This window comes from Rana temporaria, chromosome 12, assembly GCF_905171775.1.
Source record: "Rana temporaria chromosome 12, aRanTem1.1, whole genome shotgun sequence".
NCBI classification, from domain to species: Eukaryota; Metazoa; Chordata; class Amphibia; order Anura; family Ranidae; genus Rana; species Rana temporaria.
The window spans coordinates 142,981,237-143,008,624 of NC_053500.1; the positions used below are offsets into that span (position 1 = coordinate 142,981,237).

General features: G+C 50.0%; 1 protein-coding gene across 1 annotated transcript in view; it reads right to left on the reverse strand.

Moving 5' to 3' along the window:
* PGS1 (phosphatidylglycerophosphate synthase 1) overlaps positions 1-22,131 on the reverse strand; it is a 91,741-nt gene extending 69,610 nt beyond the window's left edge. The window contains exon 1 of the mRNA XM_040331035.1: positions 21,937-22,131. Coding sequence (XP_040186969.1) covers positions 21,937-22,034 — 98 coding nt within the window. The 5' untranslated portion in view covers positions 22,035-22,131. The remainder of the gene's footprint in view (positions 1-21,936) is intronic.
* Positions 22,132-27,388: the final 5,257 nt, after the last annotated feature.

Below are 27,388 nucleotides of genomic sequence, written 5' to 3' on the forward strand. Positions count from 1 at the left end.
GGATATACAAGGCTGCAGAGGACGGCATGCATTCTGTACAGCGTTCTGTGCGGATAGAGCAGCGATTATGTGCTTCACCCAGTACAGGCCTGCGATTGTCACAGTTATAGAGGACCCATACTGACATGTCCCACGTATAGAGGAGCCATACTGGCATGTCCCATGTATAGAGGAGCCATACTGACATGTCCCACGTATATAGAGGAGCCATACTGACATGTCCCACGTATATAGAGGAGCCATACTGACATGTCCCACGTATATAGAGGAGCCATACTGACATGCCCCACGTATATAGAGGAGCCATACTGACATGCCCCACGTATATAGAGGAGCCATACTGACATGTCCCACGTATATAGAGGAGCCATACTGACATGTCCCACGTATATAGAGGAGCCATATTGACATGTCCCACGTATAGAGGAGCCATACTGACACGTCCCACGTATAGAGGAGCCATACTGACACGTCCCACGTATAGAGGAGCCATACTGACATGTCCCACGTATATAGAGGAGCCATACTGACATGTCCCACGTATATAGAGGAGCCATACTGACATGTCCCACGTATATAGAGGAGCCATACTGACATGTCCCACGTATATAGAGGAGCCATACTGACACGTCCCACGTATAGAGGAGCCATACTGACATGTTCCACGTATATAGAGGAGCCATACTGGTATGTCCCACGTATATAGAGGAGCCATACTGGCATGTCCCACGTATATAGAGGAGCCATACTGATATGTCCCACGTATATAGAGGAGCCATACTGACATGTCCCACGTATAGAGGAGTCATACTGGTAAGTCCCACGTATAGAGGAGTCATACTGACATGTCCCACGTATAGAGGACCCAATATATCGAACCTATAGAGGAGCTATACTGATATGCCACATATACAGGAGGGATATGCCTTATACAGGAGCCAATATTTCGAACATATAAAAGAGCCATACCGATATGCCCCACTGACATATCCCACGTATAGAGGACCCATACTAGTATGTCCCACGTATATAGAGGAGCCACACTGACATGTCCCACGTATAGAGGACCCATACTAGTATGTCCCACGTATATAGAGTACCCATCCTGACATGTCTTACTTATACAGGAGCCATACTGTTATGCCCTACTATAGGAGGACCCATACTGATATATACCACTTATAGAGGACCATACTGACATGTCCCATGTATAGAGGAGCCATACTGACATGTCCCACGTATAGAGGAGCAATACTGATATGTCCCACGTATAGAGGAGCAATACTGATATGTCCCACGTATAGAGGACCCAATATGTCGAACATATAGAGGAGCCATACAAATATGCCCCACTGACATATCCCACTTATACAGGACCCATACTGACATCCCACGAATAGAGGACCCATACTAGTATGTCCCATGTATATAGAGAAGCCATACTGGTATGTCCTACGTACATAGAGGAGCCATACTGACATGTCTTATACAGGAGCCATACTGATATGCCCTACTATAGGAGGACCTATACTGATATATCCCACTTATAGAGGACCATACTGACTTGCCCCACTTAGAGGGGCCATACTGACATGTCCCACAGATAGAGGGGAGCCATACTGATATGTCCCATGTATATAGAGGACCCATACTGATATGTCCCACGTATAGAGAGGAGCCATACTGATATGTCCCATGTATATAGAGGACCCATACTGATATGTCCCACGTATAGAGAGGAGCCATACTGACATGTCCCATGTATACAGAGGAGCCATACTGATAGGCCCCACTTATACAGGACCCACCCTGAGATGTCCTACTTATAGGAGAACCCATACTGACATATCCCACTTATAGAGAACCAAATATGTCCCACGTATAGAGGAGCCATACTGATATGTCCCACTTATCCACTCGTGAGCCTGTAGCAATCGATCTGTTCACCAATTCCAAGCACCACCCTCTCTGTAATTATTTGGGAAGAAGGAATCACATAATAAACAGATTAATTCCCCGTTAGATACACTGAGGAAGGTTTTCCTGGATCTGGCTACAACTGAAGTATAGAAGAAAAAAATGATGGTAAGCAGCAAGCCGACTTTAGGAAAGCCTCACACTTTCCAAATCATAGGAAGACGACTGACTTTACCTATTGCCTGGAATGGAGAGAAACCCTCCCTCGTTTCATATTTATGAAGACCACCTTCCATCATGGAGCCTTCAATGACATTGCAAAGGACAGAGAAGTGCAGGAACCCAACAGCCACCAATTACAGACTTCACACTTTCCAAGCACAATAAACCCCTAGACACAATGTATCGTTGTTCTTTGTCACTATAGAAAAACTCTTCCTCTGCCCCCCATTTGCTCCTTTCAGTAAGTCCGCCAGCCTGAGAACACTTACCTGAATACAGAGTCCATGGAGCCAACACAAAGAGGCAGACGTCACCAAGCCTTTATAGGAATTTGGGAGTTGTGGAGTGATTGTATTAATGCTCCTCTGGTCCAATCAGGAGGAGGCTATTCCACGGTCAGCCCATAAAACACAGTTCTACTCTTCAACAAATAAGTGCCACTCTGAAGGTTCTCACCAAGTATTTGTTCTACTTTGAGTGCCCTTTACTAGAACATCTAAAAGCCCAGAAAGCCTTTCAAAAAGCACTCAGTAAGAGTCCTCAATGTGAAAACGTCTATCGCTGTTAGGCAAGAGCTCTCAAAATTGAAGAAAGATTGATAGGACGGGAAAAGGGCAACATATACATAGAGATGAACAAAATAATTATATGTCGTGTTGATGTTGTTGTCTAACCAACGTCTGCGAAGTATGAATTTGAATTTCACTATAATGCACTCTATTGGGAAATGAATGGTGGCCCCAAGACTGCTTCAACACCTTCTGTCTCCAACCGTCAACACTTATCCAACCCTAGAAGGAGAACCATCTTTGTGCCTTCTGTGTCCACGCCAACGATGGCCCCTTTCTCTGTCCACGCCAACGATGGCCCCCTTCTCTGTCCACGCCAACGATGGCCCCCTTCTCTGTCCACGCCAACGATGGCCCCCTTCTCTGTCCACGCCAACGATGGCCCCTTCTCTGTCCACGCCAACGATGGCCCCTTCTCTGTCCACGCCAACGATGGCCCCTTCTCTGTCCACGCCAACGATGGCCCCTTCTCTGTCCACGCCAACGATGGCCTCTTCTCTGTCCACGCCAACGATGGCCCCTTCTCTGTCCACGCCAACGATGGCCTCTTCTCTGTCCATGCAAACGGTGGCCCTTTCTCTGTCCACGCCAACGGTGGCCCTTTCTCTGTCCACGCCAACGATGGCCCTTTCTCTGTCCACGCCAACGATGGCCTCTTCTCTGTCCACGCCAACGGTGGCCCTTTCTCTGTCCACGCCAACGATGGCCCCTTCTCTGTCCACGCCAACGATGGCCCCTTCTCTGTCCACGCCAACGATGGCCCCTTCTCTGTCCACGCCAACGATGGCCCCTTCTCTGTCCACGCCAACGATGGCCCCTTCTCTGTCCACGCCAACGATGGCCCCTTCTCTGTTCACGCCAACGATGGCCCCTTCTCTGTTCACGCCAACGATGGCCCCTTCTCTGTTCACGCCAACGATGGCCCCTTCTCTGTTCACGCCAACGATGGCCCCTTCTCTGTTCACGCCAACGATGGCCCCTTCTCTGTTCACGCCAACGATGGCCCCTTCTCTGTTCACGCCAACGATGGCCCCTTCTCTAGCCATACCAACCATGGTCCCTTCTCTAGCCACACCAACCATGGTCCCTTCTCTAGCCATACCAACCATGGTCCCTTCTCTAGCCACACCAACCATGGTCCCTTCTCTAGCCATACCAACCATGGTCCCTTCTCTAGCCATACCAACCATGGTCCCTTCTCTAGCCACACCAACCATGGTCCCTTCTCTAGCCACACCAACCATGGTCCCTTCTCTAGCCACACCAACCATGGTCCCTTCTCTAGCCATACCAACCATGGTCCCTTCTCTAGCCAAACCAACCATGGTCCCTTCTCTAGCCACACCAACCATGGTCCCTTCTCTAGCCATACCAACCATGGTCCCTTCTATGTCAATGCAAGCTGTAGTCCGCTTAGGCCCCATGTACACTGCTATGCTAAACAGACGTTCAGACAATGTACACAGGTTCGTTTACTGTTGTTTTTAGGCAGTTGCTTTTAGAGGCTTTGTTTCTGTGGATAACCGGATAGCATCATTAGACTTTTACTAGGAGGCTCAGATAGAGGGGCAGAAGGGTAATTTCAGAACAAGCACATGATCTGAAGGACTCCGTTTTCAAACATGTTCTTCAACCACTTGTAATTCATTTGCTCAAGGACCATGACTGATCAAATATTTGACATTACTCTGTAATAATGATCCACACAAAACATTTCACCTGAACTAAAGCCAAATTAAAACAAAAAAATAACAAAAGACATCGTACAGAAGGAATTATGATTTTGTAGCATATAAAAAACAAAAATGAGGCCCGATAGTGCTCACTCTATATATATATATTTTAATATTCCCCGCAAATAAAAATACACTTACTTATCAAAAGCCACCCCCCCCCCTTCCCGGTGTTAGTAAAATCACAAGTGTACAATGAATGGCTTTGGCTATAAATCCTCTTCACCACTTCACATTTTAAGATCAAGATGGCCACAATATAATGCAATTGGCTTGGCTCCACCCCTATACGCGTTACGTCTACTGCACGGACTTCCTCAGTAGTCTACTGAGGAGACACACATTGTACTAACAGTGTACGACTTATGAGAAGACATTAAACACAGTGCACACGTTGGTGGTTACAGGCCTGAATCTCATGGACTTTTATTTTTTTGTGGACTTTAGGTGTCTTCAGAGATTGATTAGAACTGCTGATTTTTGTTTTAAAGTCTGACTCCGGTCAACACTGCTTTTGCATATACATAGACATGGGTTCGAACCCTGTCACGTTGGCAATGAAATGGTCAAAGCAGCTTGGCCAACATGGGTGCCGATCTTATGCCATCAGGAGATAACAGAAGCAACTGTGTAACGTAAGACTTAAACAGGGCTCGACAAATCCCAGGTGCCAGGTCGCACTAGAAATTGCATCCTGGTGCCTGGGCTTTTGTTAGCCCATTCACTGTTACAGAAAAGCACAATTTGCATCGCCCGACGCCAGGAACATGCAGTTCTGGGTGCCAGACAGGTCTTTTTTTTCTACATTTGGCCCTGCTGTGGGTAAACAGTAGAGCTTATTTGTCAGGTGGAAGAATTCAGGCCACCCGATTGATTCCACACACGCAGGTAAAGTGCCCCCCCGCTATGTATCCCATGCAACACTTGCCAATCTGCGGGCCCAGGACCGACATAGCAGGCGCCACAGGGTAGAGGGGAAACATGTTTTGCTCTCCTCCCTATCTTGTTCCTGACCTGGAAGCAACGTGTAGGTCACAGGGGTCTTCAAACTACGGCCCTCCAGTTGTTCAGGAACTACAATTCCCATCATACCTAGTCATGTCTGTGAATGTCAGAGTTTTGCAATGCCTCATGGGATGTGTAGTTCTACAACAGCTGGAGGGCCGTAGTTTGAGGATCCTTGGTGTAGGATGTCACTTCCGGGTCCCCGTTGACAGTTCCCCCCCGGTGATTCACATTACGATTGCGTTATCGCCACGCACAAACTGGCTCCTAACCTCAAAGCAAATCTGCCTAAAATATTTTTTTCTAGAGTTGCCCTTTAATCTCCACATGATAACGGTAAGCCGTATAACTTCATCGACCGCGCTCTGCCAGACCGTCCTGGATGCCTGAAAGTCTGCTTCCCCTATATTTTGCTGGAACGCATATAATGACAAACAGTCTGCCTAGGTCTGGGTACGCAGAGCTACAAAAAGGTGTCATAGGCCACGGTTTGCTCATCGGAGAATGAGGTAATGCCGATTTGTCTGGCAATAACTTTCCAGATTCCTAAAAGTGCCGAGTGGGCTGCATATAAACATTACACGCAAAGAGGAGGAGGAGGAGGGGAACTGTACGAGTCAAGATACACAAAGCTGGGAACCGCGAAGATGATTCTCCCCCCCAAAGTTTTACAACCCTGACGTAGACTTCTTCTCACTCATCGGATTTCACAAGTCGGAGGATCTCGGAGATTAGGTCACCGCTGATGTGATTTGTTGTGTGTACGTTGAGGAACATATAGTATGGAGGATTCCCCCCGTAAAAGGAATTCCAAAGAAATGGTTTCCTGCCCAATACAATCATGGAAGCCATAACAGAAAACCAGCGGGAAAGCCTCAGCTACATCTATAGCAGGGGCCTCCAAACTGTGGCCCTAGGGCCAGATGTGGCCCTTTGCTAGCCTTTATCCGGCCCTCAGGGCTTTATTCCTCCCACTGATATGAGGCACTATTCTTTCCACTGACTCCAACAAGGGGGCACTTTTTCTTCCACTGATACCAATGATGAGATACAATTACTCCTATTTATAGGGGCACTACTCCTTATCCTACTGATTGCAAACTATGAGGCCATATTTATTCTCACCAATGCTGGGCCCGGGACATTTTCTACCCCTGCTGGCCACAATCAGGCCCTCCTAAAGGCTGAAAAACAATAAACTGGCTCTTTGTTTGAAAAGTTTGGAGACCCCTGCTCTATAGGGACTTCAATACTGGCGGCACTAAACATGCCGGTCCGAGGCTTTCTACGGAGAAATTTTAAGCCCGGTTCCAGGTTTTACTTTAAAAAGGAGTTGTAAAGGTTCACAGATTAATTAACCGCTTAACGCCCGCCGCATGTATATGTACGTCCACAGAATGGAACGTACAGGCATATGGGCGTACATGTACGTCCCTGCCTTCTTGCGGGTCGGGGGTCCGATCGGGCCCCCCCCCCCCCCGCTACATGCGGCGGGCGTCTTACCTCCGGGAGCGATCCGTGATGAGGGGGCGGCTGTTAGTTTTTGTCGGCCCCCTCGTGATCGCTCCCAGCCAATCCGGCAACCCCCCGCCGTGTGACTTCCTCTGCCTGTGTAATGTAAACACTGGCAGAGGAAGTGATGTCAGCTCTCCTCTCGGCGGTATTTTCAATCCGACGAGAGGAGAAAAGACATCACAGTAAGTGGCACCAACACTACACTGACACCACACACATAGGCACACTTAACCCCTTCCGATCACCCCCCAGCCCCCTGTCACAGTGTCACTGATTGCAGTGATCATATATTTACTGATCACTGCATTTAGTGTCAGTGTGACAGTTAGTGTGACAGGCAGTTAGTGTTAGGTCCAGGGTAGCCCCGTACCCCCCCCAATAAAGGTTTAACCCCTTGATCACCGCCCTAGTTCACCCCCTATTGCCAGTGTCACTAAGCGATCGGTTTTCTGATCGCTGTATTAGTGTCACTGTTGCCGCTCGGTAGCTAATTTTTTTTTTTATATTGCCATTTTTTTTTTACTAAAGACATGTGGCTGAATACATTTTGGCCTAAATTTTTGACTAAAATTTCTTTTATTCGATTTTTCTTATAACAAAAATTAAAAAATATAGATTTTTTTTCAAAAATGTTGCTCTATTTTTGTATATAGCGCAAAAAATAAAAATCGCAGAGGCGATCAAATACCATCAAAACAAAGCTCTATTTGTGGGAAGAAAAGGATGCGAATTTTGTTTGGGAGCCACGTCGCACGACCGCGCAATTGTCTGCAAAAACGACGCAGTGCCGAATTGTAAAAACGCCTTTGGGCAAACAAACTTATCATACTTACCTCCGCTGTGCAGTTGGTTTTGCACAGAGTGGCCCCAATCCTCCTCTTCTGGAGTCCCACGGCGGCTCCTCCCCGCAAGAGCCAACCCCCTCTGGGAAGCGCTCGCTCTCCCAAAGGTGGTTAGCTTGTGGGCGTGCTCCCGTGCCATACAATTGACATCCATAGACGCCAATTGTATGACTCGGCCCTGCCCCCCGACGGCCGCGTCACTGCAAGTGATTGACAGCAGTGGGAGCCAATGGCTGCGCTGCTATCAATCATCCAATGAAGAGCCGACAAGACCAGGGAGAAAGCAACGCGGTATCGTGAACACGGAAATTCGGGGCTCAGGTAAGTAAAACAGGGACGGGGGGGGTGTTCAGTGCAAGGTGTTTTTTCACCTTAATGCATAGGATGCATTAAGGTGAAAAAACACGAAGGATTACAACCCCTTTAAGGGTTCAAAAAATGAAAAGGTTAACCGAGTCCAAATATCCTGGCCACCCCTCCGGTTCCTGCTGCACATAGTGGCCGTGATGCCCTGTGCTGGCGGTGCAGCGGCCATGCTGACCAATGAACGGTTGCTATGTTGGGTATTATGATGGGTACTCACTCTGGGGCTGTGCAGTGTATGGCCCTCTACAAAGGCAGCAAGGGGCATCACAGCCGCTATGTCAGGCTCTTGGGGGGCTGGGCCAGGATAGTCACCTTTTCATTATGTGAAAGGTAATCTAACCCCTTCAAAAAATACAGATTGGGCCCTTAACCCCTTGCTGTCTGCCCCATAGTAGGTTTACTGCTACAGGGGGCGGCAGATCAGGTATATATATATATAAACGTGACGCAGCTCTTCCGAGTAGTGGGTGCAAAAAAGCATGCCGCCGGCAGCTCACTCCCTCTGCGATTTTACACTTGATGTCCGATGGCACCCGCCGATTGTTCGGGGGTAAAGCCAAAGTGGCAGTCCTCCTATGTTAACAAGGCAGATCGCCGTTCTGTCAGTAGGGAAGGTATGGATCCTGTGTTCCTGCAAAGTAGAGACAACGATCCATGTCTTTCCCTAGTAAAAGCACCTCCCCCACAGTACACTGAAACACTGGCTAGGCACACAGTTAACCCTTTGATCTCCCCTGGTGTTAACCCCTTCCCTGCCAGTGTCATTCGTACAGTGACAGTACACATTTTTAAGCACTGATCACTGTCTTAGTGTCACTGGTCCCCAAAAAGTGTCAGTTAGTGTCTGATTTGTCTGTCGCAATATCGCAGTCCTGCTATAAAAGTCGCTGATCGCCACCATTACTAGTAGAAAAAAAAAAAAAAAACGTTCCCCTGGGTAGAGGGGAACTAGAAGAGCGGACACACGTCCACTCTCCTCCCCTTCTTCTTGTGACCTGGTGTCTGACGTCACTTTCGGTGTCCCCGGCTCGCTTTTCTGGGAAAGGATGTTTTGCAATGCGATCTGCGTTGCAAAACATTCAGTGAAATACAGGGGGAGACATTGGGGGTCTTTTAGACCCAGAATATCCCAATAAAGAGAACCTGTCGCCTAAACATCATCACATAGGGGACTGTTTGTCCCTATTCTTTATGCAAAAAATAATAAAGTTACACATAAGAGCCGGTTCACACTAGGGCGGCACGACTTCAGGGGCGACTCGGCCAGGCGACCTGAAGACGACTTCTAAGGCGACTTGTAAAAGGACTTCTGTATAGAAGTCAATGCAAGTCGCCCCGAGTCGCCCCCGAAGTCGTACAAGAACCTTTTTCTAAGTCGGAGAGACTTGCGTCGCTCCTATTAGAACGGTTCTATTCACTAGAATGGGACGCGACTTGTCAGGCGGCTGCGTCGCCTGACGAGTCGCCCCAGTGTAAACCGGGTCTTAGGCTTGCCCGAGGGCATGAAAACATTGATTGTGATACACGTGTTATAGATCGTCGCGTACGCCGGAGTGAGAGCGATATTTATAACACAAGACCTCCTTCATAAGACCCCTTTCACACTGGGGTGGTTTGCAGGAGCTATTGCGATACGAATAGCGCCTGCAAACCGACCCTAAACAGCGGCTGCGGTTTCTCCAGTGTGAAGGCCCCGAGCGGGCCTTCCAATTGAAAGCAATGGGAAACCGTGGCTATACCGCCGCCAATTGCGGGGGCAGTATTAACCCTTTTTCTGCCGCTAGCGGGGGTTAAACCCGCAACGCTAGCGGCCGAATACCGCCACAATTACGACTATACAGCACCGCTAAAAATAGCGGCGCTATACCGCCACCGCACCCCCCCGCCCCAGTGTAAAAGGGGCCTTATACTCAATTGATGACCTATTTGAGGCGGCAGCACCCCCCCCTGGTTCTCTGCTCCAGGGGGCCCATGCCTGAAGCGGTATAAGGGGCCCCATAATTCCTGATGGCGTCGCTGTGAATACGGGTCATATGAGTGCAGAACTAAATGCCCCCCCCTGTGACCTACAGGAGTTCAAAGAGCTTTGGCTCAACTTCTCCTCCTTCAATGCTCATAGGCTTTCAAAATATAAACTAAAGGCCAGATTCTCGTAGATTGGCGTATCTTTGCGCGGGCGTAACATATCCGATTTACGTTACGCCTCCGCAACTTAGACAGGCAAGTGCTGTATTCTCAAAGCACTTGCTCCGTAAGTTGCGGCGGCGTAGCGTAAATAGGCCGCGTAAGCCCGCCTAATTCAAATTTGGATCAGGGGGGGCGTGTTTTATGTAAATAACTTGTGACCCGACGTGATTGACGTTTTTTACGAACGGCGCATGCGCCGTCCGTGGAATATCCCAGTGTGCATTGCTCCAAAGTACGCCGCAAGGACGTATTGGTTTTGACGTGAACGTAAATGACGTCCAGCCCCATTCACGGGCGACTTACGCAAACGACGTAAAATATTCAAAATTCAACGCGGGAACGACGTCCATACTAGGGGCAGCACAGTGGTGCAGTGAGTAGCACTTTCGCCTAGCAGCAAAAGGTTCGCTGGTTTTGTATCCCAACCACGACACCATCTGCCTGGAGTTTGCATGTTCTCCCTGTGTCTGCGTGGGTTTCCTCCGGGTACTCCGGTTTCCTCCCACACTCCAAAGACATGCTGGTAGGTAAATTGTATCTCGTCCAAATTGGCCCAGTATATATGTATATATGTGTGTATGACTGTGTGTCCCAAGCGTGCCATGATCCTACGGGGTAAAAATGACCGCACCAGCCAAGCAGATACTGGCTGGAAAAAGCGCCCAGAGGCGATTCAGTTCGCATGCGTTGCGCTATACAAGTCATTCATTCATTCATTCATTCAACATTGGTACGACGCATGTACGCCACCATATAGCAGGGGTAACTTTACGCCGGGAAAAACCTAACATAAACGGCGTAACTGTACTGCGTCGGCCGGGCATACGTTCGTGAATTCGCGTATCTAGCCGATTTACATATTTCTAGGCGTAAATCAGCGTACACGCCCCTAGCGGCCAGCGTAAATATGCAATTAAGATCCGACGGCGTAACAGACTTAGGCCGGTCGGATCTAATAGAAATCTATGCGTAACTGATTCTAAGAATCGGGCGCATAGATACGACCGCTCAGACTCGCCGTTGTATCTCCTTTGAGAATCTGGGCCTAACACTACGATCTCCAAACTAAACAGTCTGATTGGCTCTGGATGGTCACATGGTGCTATGCGAGTCTCTTGCAGCAGTGCACACGTTAAGATATATATATATATATATATCTTAGCAAACCTTTAGATGACATTTTGCCTCATTTTAGATTTGCGTCAGGATTGGAAATTCACATTAGCGAGTTTTATGACGGCATTAGAGGACCACTTCTGTGCTTTGGAGGGCCGTTTTATTGCAGCTCAGGGGCATGGTGGGAAAAAAAAAACGCCATTGAGAATCAGCGAGAAGCTGCTTACTCACAATTTCTTCACCTCCCCCAATTCCACCTTCTTAATCTTTCCAGTGTTCAGTGATAAAGTGCTGACCTCATTAACACAACAGCAAAATCAAAACTACACAAAGTGCAGAAACTACCGAGAAAGCAAAACGCTGGACCTATGAGGGCGAGACAGCTAAGAAAAGGAAAGAGAAACGTTTCCAAGGGATGAAAAGATGTGAAATCATAGAATGTGAGGGGGTGTACTGACTTATGCTGCCAGAGGTTTAGACATGAATGGCTGTGTGTTGAGTTATTTTGAGGGGACAGCAAATTATACAAGCTATACACACACACAAATTCACGTGAAAAAGTAAGTACACCCCATGGAAATTTTGTTTTGTTATTTATTTTATTAACAGACAAACCCGATGTCTTCATTCAGTGCACACCGAGCGAGGCGATGAACCAATGACAGATTGTGTGTATTCATAGTTACATAACTGGTAAGGCTGAATAAAGACACCAGTCCGTCCAGTTCAACCTACGTGAGTGTGTGATCGACATGATTGACAATGCAGACGTGTCACATTCAAAAAGTAAGTACACCCCAACATTCACCACCGGGTCCAGGTTACGTGCCAAAGATTGAAAACTCCTTAGGTTGTTCACTTTTCAGAGTACTACCACTGGGTAAATTAGGCAGCCACTGGTTTCCCTACACTGCCTCACCCATCCCCCACATACTGCCTCACCTATCACACACACTGCCTCACCTACCCCTCATACTGCCTCACCTACTACCCCCCCATACTGCCTCACCTACTACCCCCCCATACTGCCTCAACCATCCCCCACATACTGTCTCACCCATCCCCACATACCACATCACCCCCCCCCCCCACATACTGCCTCAACCATCCCCCACATACTGCCTCACCCATTCCCCACATACCACATCACCCCCCCCCCATACTGCCTCACCTATCACACACACTGCCTCACCTACCCCTCATACTGCCTCAGCCAACCCCCCTATACTGCCTCACCTACTAGCCACCCATACTGCCTCACCCATCCCCCACATACTGCCTCACCCATCCCCCACATACTGCCTCACCCATCCCCCACATACTGCCTCATTCTGCCAGGTTTGACATTTCGTGGGCTAGACGGCTCCTACTTAGTCAGTGCCATCCATGTGAAGGTGCTGACCAATTAGAATCCATGTATGAGGGGGGGGGGGTTCAAGTGGATGGCTCAAACCATTGGAGGCTGCAACCGCTCCTCCATTTCTGTTCCAATCATTGCAACACGATTTGCGCCTATTCCTGGGGGGGGGGGGGGCAGTTATACTAAATGCCTAAAGAAGTTATTTCTGCTGAAGGGGACAAAGTCTCATGACGAGTTGCACAAGTTGTAAACCCTCCTGTAAGTGAAAACTTCTGTCATTTACCAGACACCCTCCACCCCCCCCCCCCCCCATTTTACTCACCTGAGCCCTGGAATGTCCCATGCCAAGGACGCGCCCGTCCTCTGCTCGGGGGTTCTCAGCTCTTGATTGGATAGATTGATAGCAGTGCAGCCGTTGGCTCCCGCTGCTGTCAATCAAATCAATGACGCGCCGGGGGCGGGACCGCCGACTGTATCACACAGGAGCGCGCCCGCAAGCTAACCCCCTTTGGAGAGCGCTTCCCAGTGGGGGGTTAGTTCTTGCAGGGAGGATCCGAGACAGCCGCAGAGGGACCCCAGAAGACAAGGATCGGGGCCACTCTGTGCAAAACGAACAGCACACTGGAGGTAAGTATAACATGTTTGTTATTTTAAAAAAAATTATAAATAAACCTTTACAACCTCTTTAACCCTTCCCCTGCCAGTGAAATTTTTACAGTAATCAGTGCATTTTTATAGCACTGATCGCTGTAAAATTGTCAATGGTCCCAAAAACGTGTCAAAAGTGTCCGATCGGTCAGCCATAATTATTATATTATTATTATACAGGATTTACATAGCGCCAACAGTTTACGCAGCGCTTTACAATATAAAAGGGAGACGATACAGTTACAATACAATAAAATACAAGAGGATTAAGAGGGCCCTGCTCAAAAGAGCTTACAATCTAATAATATAATTTTGCAGTTCTGCAAAAAAAAAATATATATATATATATATATATATATATATATATATATATATATATATATATATATATATATATATATATATATATATATATATATATATATATATATATATATATATAATAAAAAATATATAAAAAAAAAAAAAACAAAAAAAAAAAAAAAACACAGATCACCGTCATTACTAGTAAAAAAAAAAAAATAATAATAATAAAAATGCCATAAAACTATCCCCTATTTTGTAGACGCTAGAACTTTTACGCAAACCAATCAAAATACGCTTATTGTGATTTTTTTTTTAACAAAAATATGTCGAAGAATACGTATCGGCCTAAACTGAGGAAAACATTTTTTTTTTATTATTTTTTTTTAAATGTGGGATATTTATTATAGCAAAGAGTAAAAAATATTGCTTTTTTTTTTCAAAATGTACGCTTTTTTTTGTTTATAGCGCAAAAAAATAAAAACCGCAGAGGTGATCAAATACCACCAAAAGAAATCTCTATTTGTGGAAAAAAAATGTTGTCAATTTTGTTTGGGAGCCACGCCGCGCAATTGTCAGTTAAAACGACGCAGTGCCGAATCGCAAAAAGTGCTCTGGTCAGGAAGGGGGGTAAATCCTTCCGGCGCTGAAGTGGTTAAGGAAATGCGAAGCATTTCCTTAACCACTTCAGCGCCGGAAGGATTTACCCCCCTTCCTGACCAGAGCACTTTTTGCGATTCGGCACAGTTAAAGCGACGCAGACAATTGCGCGGTCGTGCGACGTGGCTCCCAAACAAAATTGACGTCCTTTTTGAAACACGAGTTTTAGGGGGGAAAAAATAAAAAAAATCAGGTAAGACGTTCTTTGAATATAGAACAATGGTCTGACGCGTTGCACCCGATACGATGATCTCAGCATTACGAGTGTGCGTAGAAATGATGAGTTTTTCGGGGAGGTGGCAGAGGGCCGGCGTGTTGCGACGAGTTGGTTTTCCTCCACGCGACTTCCTACATGCAGATGCTTATCTCTAGGATGAGGTACAGGATTCACCGCTTTCTCTGGGTCGGGGTTCCTGTTATTCCCTCACCAGTTTCCCAGAAGTAGTCCAGCTCAGGCAGAGAGTCACAGGAGGAGGAGGGGGGGGAGGAATCTCAAGGATAAGCGGGTTGCTGATTGCTCACCCTGCAGGATGTGAGGGCCGCTCACCACACTGATTCAACAGATGTTTCACTGCTGGGAAAAGGTTACGAAACAAGGAGAAACCTCAAGAGGGTGAGATCACCTGAGGCAGCGGTGCCGACCTTGGAGAAACCTCAAGAGGGTGAGATCACCTGAGGCAGCGGTGCCGGCCTTCTGTCACATGGGTTCCACCAAGAAAAATACGGTCTCCCCCCCAAAGGTGGTCCTCAATAAAAGTCCATCTGGGGAAAACCCAGACAACAAAGAAGAAGACGACAACGTAGACCTGCTATTCCCAACCAGAGTTACCCTGGAGGTTGCTAGGGGTTCCCTGCGCTGTAGCCGAGCGATCTCCCATTGGATGGGGCCGACATAGGATTTAGTGACGCCACCACTCGGCACATCCAGTGCCACAAAACCAGTAACCTTTATCTATCTGTAAGGATGGAATTCTGACCACCAGTGTAACCGGGGTATCGTTCCCGCTGACCACTAGTGTAACGGGGGTATCGTTCCTGCTGATCACCAGTGTAACGGGGGTATCGTTCCCTCTGACCACCAGTGTAACGGGGGTATCGTTCCCGCTGACCACCAGTGTAACGGGGGTATCGTTCCCGCTGACCACCAGTGTAACGGGGGTATCGTTCCCGCTGACCACCAGTGTGAAGGGGGTATCGTTCCCGCTGACCAACAGTGTAAAGGGGGTATCGTTCCCGCTGACCACCAGTGTGAAGGGGGTATCGTTCCCGCTGACCACCAGTGTGAAGGGGGTATCGTTCCCGCTGACCAACAGTGTAAAGGGGGTATCGTTCCCGCTCACCACCAGTGTAACGGGGGTATCGTTCCCGCTGACCACCAGTGTAAAGGGGGTATCGTTCCCGCTGACCACCAGTGTGAAGGGGGTATCGTTCCCGCTGACCACCAGTGTAACGGGGGTATCGTTCCCGCTGACCACCAGTGTGAAGGGGGTATCGTTCCCGCTGACCAACAGTGTAAAGGGGGTATCGTTCCCGCTGACCACCAGTGTGAAGGGGGTATCGTTCCCGCTGACCACCAGTGTGAAGGGGGTATCGTTCCCGCTGACCAACAGTGTAAAGGGGGTATCGTTCCCGCTCACCACCAGTGTAACGGGGGTATCGTTCCCGCTGACCACCAGTGTAAAGGGGGTATCGTTCCCGCTGACCACCAGTGTGAAGGGGGTATCGTTCCCGCTGACCAACAGTGTAAAGGGGGTATCGTTCCCGCTGACCACCAGTGTAACGGGGGTATCGTTCCCGCTCACCACCAGTGTAACGGGGGTATCGTTCCCGCTCACCACCAGTGTAACGGGGGTATCGTTCCCGCTCACCACCAGTGTAACGGGGGTATCGTTCCCGCTCACCACCAGTGTAACGGGGGTATCGTTCCCGCTCACCACCAGTGTAAAGGGGGTATCGTTCCCGCTCACCACCAGTGTAACGGAGGTATTGTTCCCGCTCACCACCAGTGTAAAGGGGGTATCGTTCCCGCTGACCACCAGTCAATTGGTTTAACCACTTCAATACCGGGGGCCCTGTCACCGCCTTCCTGCCCAGGCCAACTTATAGCGCCATCACACTGTGTACCCATATGACATTTTTTATCATTTTTTTGGAGACAGATAGAGCTTTCCTTTCAGTGGTATTTGACCACCACTGAGGTTTTATTTTTGCTAAACAAACAAAACAAAAAAAAGACGGAAAAGTTTCTATTATAACATTTTCCAAAGAAGTAATTTTTCTACTTTACTGAGGGGCGCTGATAAGCCTGCACTGATGAGCACAGGGGAGGCGGCACTGAGGGGCGCTGATGAGCCTGCGCTGAGGGGCGTAAAGAAGGAGGCACTGAGGGGCGTAGAGAAGGAGGCACTGAGGAGCCTGCACTGAGGGGCTCAGAGGAGGCGGCACTGAGGGGCGCAGAGGAGGAGGAACTGAGTGGCGCAGAGGAGGAGGCACTGAGGGGCTCAGAGGAGGCGGCACTGAGGGGCTCAGAGGAGGCGGCACTGAGGGGCTCAGAGGAGGCGGCACTGAGGGGCTCAGAGGAGGCGGCACTGAGGGGCGCAGAGGAGGCGGCACTGAGGGGCGCAGAGGAGGTGGCACTGAGGGGCGCAGAGGAGGCGGCACTGAGGGGCGCAGAGGAGGCGGCGCAGAGGAGGCGGCACTGAGGGGCGCAGACGAGGAGGCACTGAGGGGCGCAGACGAGGAGGCACTGAGGGGCGCAGACGAGGAGGCACTAAGGGGTACAGACGAGGAGGCACTGAGGGGTACAGACGAGGAGGCACTGAGGGGCGCAGATGAGGAGGCACTGAGGGGTGCAGATAAGGAGGCACTGATCTGCACTGATGGGGCTGCCCTGATTATCAGTCTAAAAGAATGTACTCACTGTGCCCTGTCAGACTTTCCGGTTATTGGCTCTCCTCTCCTCACACAGAGACTGCGTGTGAGGAAAGGAATTCCGATAACCGGCAAGTCTGTCTGTAGGATCAGCTAAGATTGGACACAGCTGATCACATGGCAAAAAAAAAACGCTATTATTGGCCCTTTCCCACGTTTTGTAATCAGCTGTGACCAAAGGACCCAGTGGTCACAGAGCATGCCCGATGTGTGCCCGAGGGAGGCGCGGTTCTAGGAAGACGCCCATGGGTGACCTTCCAAAACGGTTTGTTTTTATAGACGGTAGGAGGGGACGTCCCGCTACCCTCCGGTGCTTCCCCGGTCTCTCCTGTGCGAAGGAATCCGCCAGCGGTTTACCACAGAGCTGGCCGTTGACCAGATGGTCTCCAGGTCATCTCTAGGACCCTCGGAGGCCGGAAGCGACATTATGACGTCACTTCCAGCCCTGGCAGATGTAAACACTGATGGGTTTATTTTTGCTGGAAAGCCTGAGGTCCATTTTTCTTTTTCTTTCCAACATTAAGGAGAGAAGTTGGGGACCTCTAGGCCCCAGATCTCTCTGTAAAGAGGACCTGTCATGCCCTATTCCTACTACAGGGGACGTTTACATTTCTTGTAATAGGAATAAAAGTGTTAAAGTAAGAAATTGAAGGGAAAGTGTAAAAAAATAATAATAAACATTTTTTAAAGCGTCCCCCATCCCCTTGTGCTTGCACGCATAAGCAAACACGTATGTAGGTCACGTCTGTATATGTAAACGGCGCTCAAACCACACGTGTGAGGTAGAGAGCTGCACGATTATGGACAAAAAAAAATGAGAATTTACGATTTTTTGCTTAGAATAAAGATCACGATTCTCGTGGCGTAGGGCCGGGCGATTTTAGGCAAAAAAAAATAAAACTCGATTCACAATACGAATCGAGTTTCTCTTTTCCCCTCATGGACACCGCGCCAGTCCTAAGTTTTTAGGCGAGGCTGCGGCTTCGGCCCAGTCCGCCGCGTGCCTGGGAAAAGGCCGCGGACTAGGCCGAAGCCTCGCCTAAAAAAACCTTCCCCTAGCTCGCCGCGATCCTGGGTAAAGGCCGCGAGTGGCGTCCCGCCTCACGGCGAGCTGCGGGCAGGATTTTTTAGGCGAGGCCCTGGCTTCGGCCTAGTCCGCTGCGATCCTGGGAAAAGGCCGCGGACTAGGCCGAAGCCACGGCCTCGCCTAAAAAACCCTGCCTGCCGCGATCCTGGGAAAAGGCCGCGAGTGGCGTCCGGCCTCACGGCCTTTTTCTAGGATCGCGGCGAGCTGCAGACATGTTTTTTTTAGGCGAGGCCCTGGCTTTGGCCTAGTCCGCCGCGATTCTGGGAAAAGGCCACGGACTAGGCCGAAACCGCGGCCTCGCCTAAAAAATCCTGCCTGCAGCTCGCCGCAATCCTGGGAAAAGGCCTCGGACTAGGTTGAAGCCTCGCCTAAGTATAGGACTAGGCCGAAGCCCGCCGCGATACTGGGAAAAGGCCGCGAGTGGCGTCCGGCCTCACAGCCTTTTCCTAGTATCGTGGCAAGCTGCGGGCAGGATTTTTTAGGCGAGGCCCTGGCTTCGGCCTAGCCTGCCGCGATTCTGGGAAAAGGCCACGGACTAGGCCGAAGCCGCGGCCTCGCCTAAAAAATCCTGCCCGCAGCTCACCGCAACCCTGGGAAAAAGCCGCAAGCGCCCTTTTCCCAGGATCGCGGTGAGCTGCGGGCAGGATTTTTTTAGGCGAGGCCGCGGCTTCGGCCTAGTCCACAGAGCGCCGACCTATGGGGAAAAGAAAAAAAATCGATTTGATCAAAATTTTTATCGATTTGTCCTCGCAACTCGATTCAAATCGTTTTTTTCCCAGCCCTTTCGTGGCGTAACATCGTCTTTCACATTATACAAAAAAAAAAAAATTGGGTTAACTTTACCGTTTTCGTTTTTTATTAATTCATTAAATTGTGTTTTTTCCCCAAAAAATTGCGTTTGAAAGACCGCTGCGCAAATACAGTGTGACATAAAATATTGCAACAACCGCCATGTCATTCTCCAGGGTCTCTGCTATAAAAAAAATATATATATATATAAAATGTTTGGGGGTTCCAGGTAATTTTCTAGCAAAAAAAAAAAAAAAATACAGATTTTAACTTGTAAACAATAAGTGTCAGAAAAAGGTTTAGTCTTTAAGTGGTTAAACTTCCCTCATTTACAGACAGAAGTTCATTCCTTTGATCTAAAAGGAAGAAGTGTTACAATGTTTCTCCTTTCATCTCCATCCAGCAATGTTGTCGTAAATTTGGCAGGCTGCGTCCTTAACAACCGATTACTCCTCAGCTGTCAGCGGGTTTCCCGGCTGACAGCTGATTGTAAAAAGAAAAGCCAACCATTAAAAAGTATGGAAAAAAAAAACAACACGATGCCCCCCCCCCCCCCCCCCCAAAATCCACACCAGACCCTCATCCGAGCATGCATCCCATTAAAAGATGCACGTCCCTTTATTATTATGTAGATCATAAACCATCGGTAGTATCAAACCGCCAACCGCTCACCTCTGCCAAGCCAGCAAAGTAATGATGTCACTGCCTTTGCTCCGCCCCTTACGCGTTACGTCCCTGGCCTAGAAACGACTTCAGAGGGTACCAGCCATCTCCTCATTTTACAATGCGTCCCCGCTGCTCTCCATGACAACCAGATAAACAAACCGCGGCCATGTTTATATTGTAGCTTATCAATATTTGGGGGGGGTGACACTTTCACCCCCTTCCTGCCCCTCCCCCAGTACCGGACACTTTCACCCCCTTCCTGCCCCTCCCCCAATACCGGACACTTTCACCCCCTTCCTGCCCCTCCCCCAGTACCGGACACTTTCACACTCTAATGTACTCCACTGACAGGGGCCCCTCTAATGTATTCCTCTGACAGGGGCCCCTCTAATGTATTCCTCTGACAGGGGCCCCTCTAATGTATTCCTCTGACAGGGGCCCCTCTAATGTATTCCTCTGACAGGGGCCCCTCTAATGTACTCCTCTGACAGGGGCCCCTCTAATGTATTCCTCTGACAGGGGCCCATCTAATGTATTCCTCTGACAGGGGCCCCTCTAATGTATTCCTCTGACAGGGGCCCCTCTAATGTATTCCTCTGACAGGGGCCCCTCTAATGTATTCCTCTGACAGGGGCCCCACAATGTATTCCTCTGACAGGGGCCCCTCTAATGTATTCCTCTGACAGGGGCCCCTCTAATGTATTGCTCTGACAGGGGCCCCTCTAATGTATTCCTCTGACAGGGGCCCCTCTAATGTATTCCTCTGACAGGGGCCCCTCTAACAGGGGCCCCTCTAATGTATTCCTCTGACAGGGGCCCCTCTAATGTATTCCTCTGACAGGGGCCCCTCTAATGTACTCCTCTGACAGGGGCCCCTCTAATGTATTCCTCTGACAGGGGCCCCTCTAATGTATTCCTCTGACAGGGGCCCCTCTAATGTACTCCTCTGACAGGGGCCCCTCTAATGTATTCCTCTGACAGGGGCCCCTCTAATGTACTCCTCTGACAGGGGCCCCACTAATGTATTCCTCTGACAGGGGCCCCACTAATGTATTCCTCTGACAGGTGCCCCTCTAATGTATTCCTCTGACAGGGGCCCCTCTAATGTATTCCTCTGACAGGGGCCCCTCTAATGTATTGCTCTGACAGGGGCCCCACAATGTATTCCTCTGACAGGGGCCCCACAATGTATTCCTCTGACAGGGGCCCCTCTAATGTACTCCTCTGACAGGGGCCCCTCTAATGTACTCCTCTGACAGGGGCCCCTCTAATGTACTCCTCTGACAGGGGCCCCTCTAATGTATTGCTCTGACAGGGGCCCCACAATGTATTCCTCTGACAGGGGCCCCACAATGTATTCCTCTGACAGGGGCCCCTCTAATGTACTCCTCTGACAGGGGCCCCTCTAATGTATTGCTCTGACAGGGGCCCCTCTAATGTATTCCTCTGACAGGGGCCCCTCTAATGTATTCCTCTGACAGGGGCCCCTATAATGTACTCCTCTGACAGGGGCCCCTCTAATGTATTCCTCTGACAGGGGCCCCTCTAATGTATTCCACTGACAGGGGCCCCTCTAATGTATCCCTGACAGGGGCCCCTCTAATGTATTCCTCTGACAGGGGCCCCTCTAATGTATTCCACTGACAGGGGCCCCTCTAATGTACTCCACTGACAGGGGCCCCTCTAATGTACTCCTCTGACAGGGGCCCCTCTAATGTATTGCTCTGACAGGGGCCCCTCTAATGTATTCCTCTGACAGGGGCCCCTCTAATGTACTCCTCTGACAGGGGCCCCTCTAATGTATTCCACTGACAGGGGCCCCTCTAATGTACTCCTCTGACAGGGGCCCCACTAATGTACTCCTCTGACAGGGGCCCCTCTAATGTATTCCTCTGACAGGGGCCCCTCTAATGTACTCCACTGACAGGGACCCCTCACACACAGGGTCAGGTACAATATACACATTACAGGGCCCCGGGGTGACCGGGCAGAGGTAGGGAACATAAGAGGCGGCACATACCTGCCCCCTCGGTCCCGGTTCCGGTCACACAGCCGGGCCAGCAGCGCCATCAGCCCGGGACCCCGGATCCTTCGCCACAGCACCGCGGGCGCCGCCATCTTGGCCGGAAACTGGCCGTTCTATCGCCCCGCCCCTGCTGGGGGGAGGGGGTGTGTCCACAGCCGGGAACTCACGTGACCTCCGAAGGAGCGCATACACGTGGCAGATGTCCTCCGCTGACTGAACATCTGTAAGAACAGGGGGGGGGGCGGAGCTCACATCACGTGACATCAACAAAGACAGAAGAGGGGAGGAGGTAACGCTGGAAATCATGTGACACAGGCTGGGGGAGGGGGGACTTATATAGGTCTGTGCATGTTATACTGTATATATATATATATGTATAGAGAGAGAGAGGTGACTGTATATATATATGTATAGAGAGGGGACTGTATATATATATATATATAGAGGTGAGTGTATATATAAGTGTATGGGTGTCCCCCTGATGATAAATGTCTCAGAGTGCTGACAGTGGTGACAACCTTCATACACATTGGAGTGATCAGACATTCCGGGGACACCCTGATTTGAGGAAAGTGCCCCCGGAGATCCGTCATCACTGGCTGGATGCGCACTACCATCACCATGGAAACAGATGGCACCATGTGCCCAAACCACCTGACATCATCGATTACTATGTTGTTGACCCCTGCACTTTATACAGTATACACCCTGACCTCTGACCTCTGTACATTATATACCCCTGACCTCTGTACATTATATACCCCTGACCTCTGTACATTATATACCCCTGACCTCTGTACATTATATACCCCTGACCTCTGCACTCTGTACATTATATACCCCTGACCCCTGCACTCTGTACATTATATAGTTATACCCCTGACCTCTGCACTCTGTACATTATATACCCCTGACCTCTGTACATTATATACCCCTGACCTCTGTACATTATATACCCCTGACCTCTGTACATTATATACCCCTGACCTCTGCACTCTGTACATTATATACCCCTGACCCCTGCACTCTGTACATTATATAGTTATACCCCTGACCCCTGCACTCTGTACATTATATACCCCTGACCCCTGCACTCTGTACATTATATAGTTATACCCCTGACCCCTGCACTCTGTACATTATATACCCCTGACCTTTGCGCTCTGTACATTATATACCCCTGACCTCTGCACTCTGTACATTATATACCCCTGACCCCTGCACTCTGTACATTATATACCCCTGCACTCTGTACATTATTGACCTCTACACTCTGTACATTATATACCCTGACCTCTGCACTCTGTACATCATATACCCCTGACCTCTGCACTCTGTACATTATATACCCCTGACCTCTGCACTCTGTACATTATATAGTTATACCCCTGACCCCTGCACTCTGTACATTATATACCCCTGACCTCTGCACTCTGTACATTATATACCCCTGACCTCTGCACTCTGTACATTATATACCCCTGACTTCTGCACCCTGTACAATATATACCTGTGACCTCTGTACATTATATACCCCTGACCTCTGTACATTACATACCCCTGACCTCTGCACTCTGTACATCATATACCCCTGACCTCTGCACATCATTTACCCCTGTTCTCTGTACATTATATACCCCTGACCTTTGCACTCTTTACATTATATATTACTGACCCCTCCACTCTGTTCATTATATACCCCTGACCCCTACACTCTGTACATTATGTACTCCTGACCCCTGCATACTATATGGTATATTGTGCATTACATACTTCTCACCAAAGTGTTCCGTGTCTCCAGGGAAGTCAGATCCGATCAGATGCCCATGGAGGTCATAAAAACAACAAAGTGCAAAAATCCACCTTCTTTCCTGGAACATATAAATATAAACTAAGGGTCACGACCTCCATAAAAGTCCCCCAGACTCCTGTGTGGGGATTGGTGGGCTGGAGGTGGATTTGCCTCTGTAGCGTTTTTCATCCATTGTCTCCCCAGTTGCTGATTTCTGAGCATTTCCTGAACATTTTACTGACGCTCTTCTGTCAGGTCAGACAACGCGTTTCGCTCCGTCCGAGTTCTGTGCGCAGCAAATGCTCCGGAAGAGTTTTCTGAACGATCGTGCTGAGGTTTATGTGTGTCTAAAGGCTCTCACTTCCGGCACAATAATGAAAGCAAATTCTGTGCATTTTAGGACTGTGGTATATTGTGCTGTGCATACAGTGAGCAGGCTCAGGGTCTTTAAGCTCCTCCCACTGTCAGTGCAGTGGGGGCCACACCCATTATTTGCTATGGAGGGGGTAGGTGACAGTTCCTTGTTTTAGGGTGTGTTAAAATAAGGGTGTGGTTGGTGGGCGTTGCTTTAAAGGGAGGTTTGGATTTGTGGGTGTGGTCAGTAGGGTGTCCCCTGACCCCCCCCACACCTCTGATCCCCCCCCCCCACATGCCCCTGATCTTCCTATGCACCCCTGACTTCCCTACACACCCCTAATCCCCCCACACACACACCCATGATTGACCTGCACACCCCTCATCTGCCTATGCACCCATGATCTCCCCACACACCCCTGATCTCTCTACACATCCCTGATCTCTCTACACACCCCTGATCTCTCTACACACCCCTGATCTCTCTACACACCCCTGATCCCCCCCACACGCCCCTGACTTCCCCACACAACCCTGACTTCCCTACACACCCCTAATCTCCCCCCCCACACACACCCATGATTGACCTGCACACCCCTCATCTGCCTATGCACCCCTGATCTCCCCTACACACCCCTGATCTCTCTACACATCCCTGATCTCTCTACACACCCCTGATCTCTCTACACACACCTGATCTCTCTACACACCCCTGATCCCCCCCACACGCCCCTGACTTCCCCACACAACCCTGACTTCCCTACACACCCCTAATCCCCCCCCCCACACACACCCATGATTGACCTGCACACCCCTCATCTGCCTATGCACCCCTGATCTCCCCTACACACCCCTGATCTCTCTACACATCCCTGATCTCTCTACACACCCCTGATCTCTCTACACACCCCTGATCTCTCTACACACCCCTGATCCCCCCCACACGCCCCTGACTTCCCCACACAACCCTGACTTCCCTACACACCCCTAATCCCCCCCCCCACACACACCCATGATTGACCTGCACACCCCTCATCTGCCTATGCACCCCTGATCTCCCCTACACACCCCTGATCTCTCTACACACCCCTGATCTCCCCACACACCCCTGATCTCTCTACACATCCCTGATCTCTCTACACATCCCTGATCTCTCTACACATCCCTGATCTCTCTACACACCCCTGATCTCTCTACACACCCCTGATCTCTCTACACATCCCTGATCTCTCTACACATCCCTGATCTCTCTACACACCCCTGATCTCTCTACACACCCCTGATCTCCCCACACACCCCTGATCTCTCTACACATCCCTGATCTCTCTACACATCCCTGATCTCTCTACACACCCCTGATCTCCCCACACACCCCTGATCTCTCTACACATCCCTGATCTCTCTACACACCCCTGATCTCCCCACACACCCCTGATCTCTCTACACATCCCTGATCTCTCTACACATCCCTGATCTCTCTACACACCCCTGATCTCTCTACACACCCCTGATCCCCCCCACACGCCCCTGACTTCCCCACACAACCCTGACTTCCCTACACACCCCTAATCCCCCCCCCACACACACCCATGATTGACCTGCACACCCCTCATCTGCCTATGCACCCCTGATCTCCCCTACACACCCCTGATCTCTCTACACACCCCTGATCTCCCCACACACCCCTGATCTCTCTACACATCCCTGATCTCTCTACACACCCCTGATCTCCCCTACACACCCCTGATCTCCCCTACACACCCCTGATCTCCCCTACACACCCCTGATCTCTCTACACACCCCTGATCTCCCCACACACCCCTGATCTCCCTACACACCCATGATTTCCCTGCACACCCCTCTGCCTATGCACCCCTGATCTCCCCGGCACACCCCTGGTCTCCCCGGCACACCCCTGATCTTCCTGCACACCCCTGATCTCCCCTACACACCACTGATCTTCCTGCACACCCCTGATCTCCCCTACACACCCCTGATCTCCCCGCACACCCCTGATCTCTCTGCACACCCCTGATCTCTCTACACACCCCTGATCTCCCCGCATACCCCTGATCTCCCCTACACACCCCTGAACTCCCCGCATACCCCTGATCTCTCTACACACCCCTGATCTCTCTACACACCCCTGATCTCTCTACACACCCCTGATCTCCCCCCACACCCCTGATCTCTCTACACACCCCTGATCTCCCCTACACACCCCTGATCTCCCTGCACACCCCTGATCTCCCTACACACCCCTGATCTCCCTACACACCCCTGATCTCCTCACGCACCCCTGATCTCCCTGCACACCCCTGATCTCCCCTACACACCCCTGATCTCCCCACATACCCCTGATCTCCCTACACACCCCTGATCTCCCTGCACACCCCTGATCTCTCTACACACCCCTGATCTCCCCTACACACCCCTGATCTCCCCGCACACCCCTGATCTCCTCACGTACCCCTGATCTCCCCGCATACCCCTGATCTCCCCGCACACCCCTGATCTCTCTACACACCCCTGATCTCCCCTACACACCCCTGATCTCTCTACACACCCCTGATCTCTCTACACACCCCTGATCTCTCTACACACCCCTGATCTCCCTGCACACCCCTGATCTCCCCGCATACCCCTGATCTCCCTGCACACCCCTGATCTCCCCTACACACCCCTGATCTCCCCTACACACCCCTGATCTCCCCGCACACCCCTGATCTCCCCTACACACCCCTGATCCCCCCACACACACCCCTGATCTTTCTGCACACCCCTGATCTCTCTGCACACCCCTGATCTCCTCTACACACCCCTGATCTCTCTACACACCCCTGATCTCTCTACACACCCCTGATCTCTCTTTGCCGTGTGAATGAGGCCTCAGACAGCAGAAGTCGATTGTGTTCTGCAGATTTCAGTCCCCGGACATGTCATTGATTTCATCCACCTTCTATGTGATTTCCCAGAACAGACGAGACGCGAGGAGCGCTCAGCGCGGTACTGTGACCAATCAGAGCGTGTGATTAGTGTGAGGATGGCATTGTGACCTCCATTCCCAGCAGGATCCTTCCTTACAGAGAAACATTCCTTTTCACGGAAATGTTCTGTACGCCGGATCTCTGCACTGCGATTGGACGGACATATCACGAGTGTCACATTCACAACGTGTCCTGCCATAAATAGCACAATAAACACCAATCTTCATCACATTTTGTACTCCAACGTCTTCTGAGAACAGAAGATAATCACGTGTCGCGTCTCATCACACTTCCCAACATCAGACATTCCTCG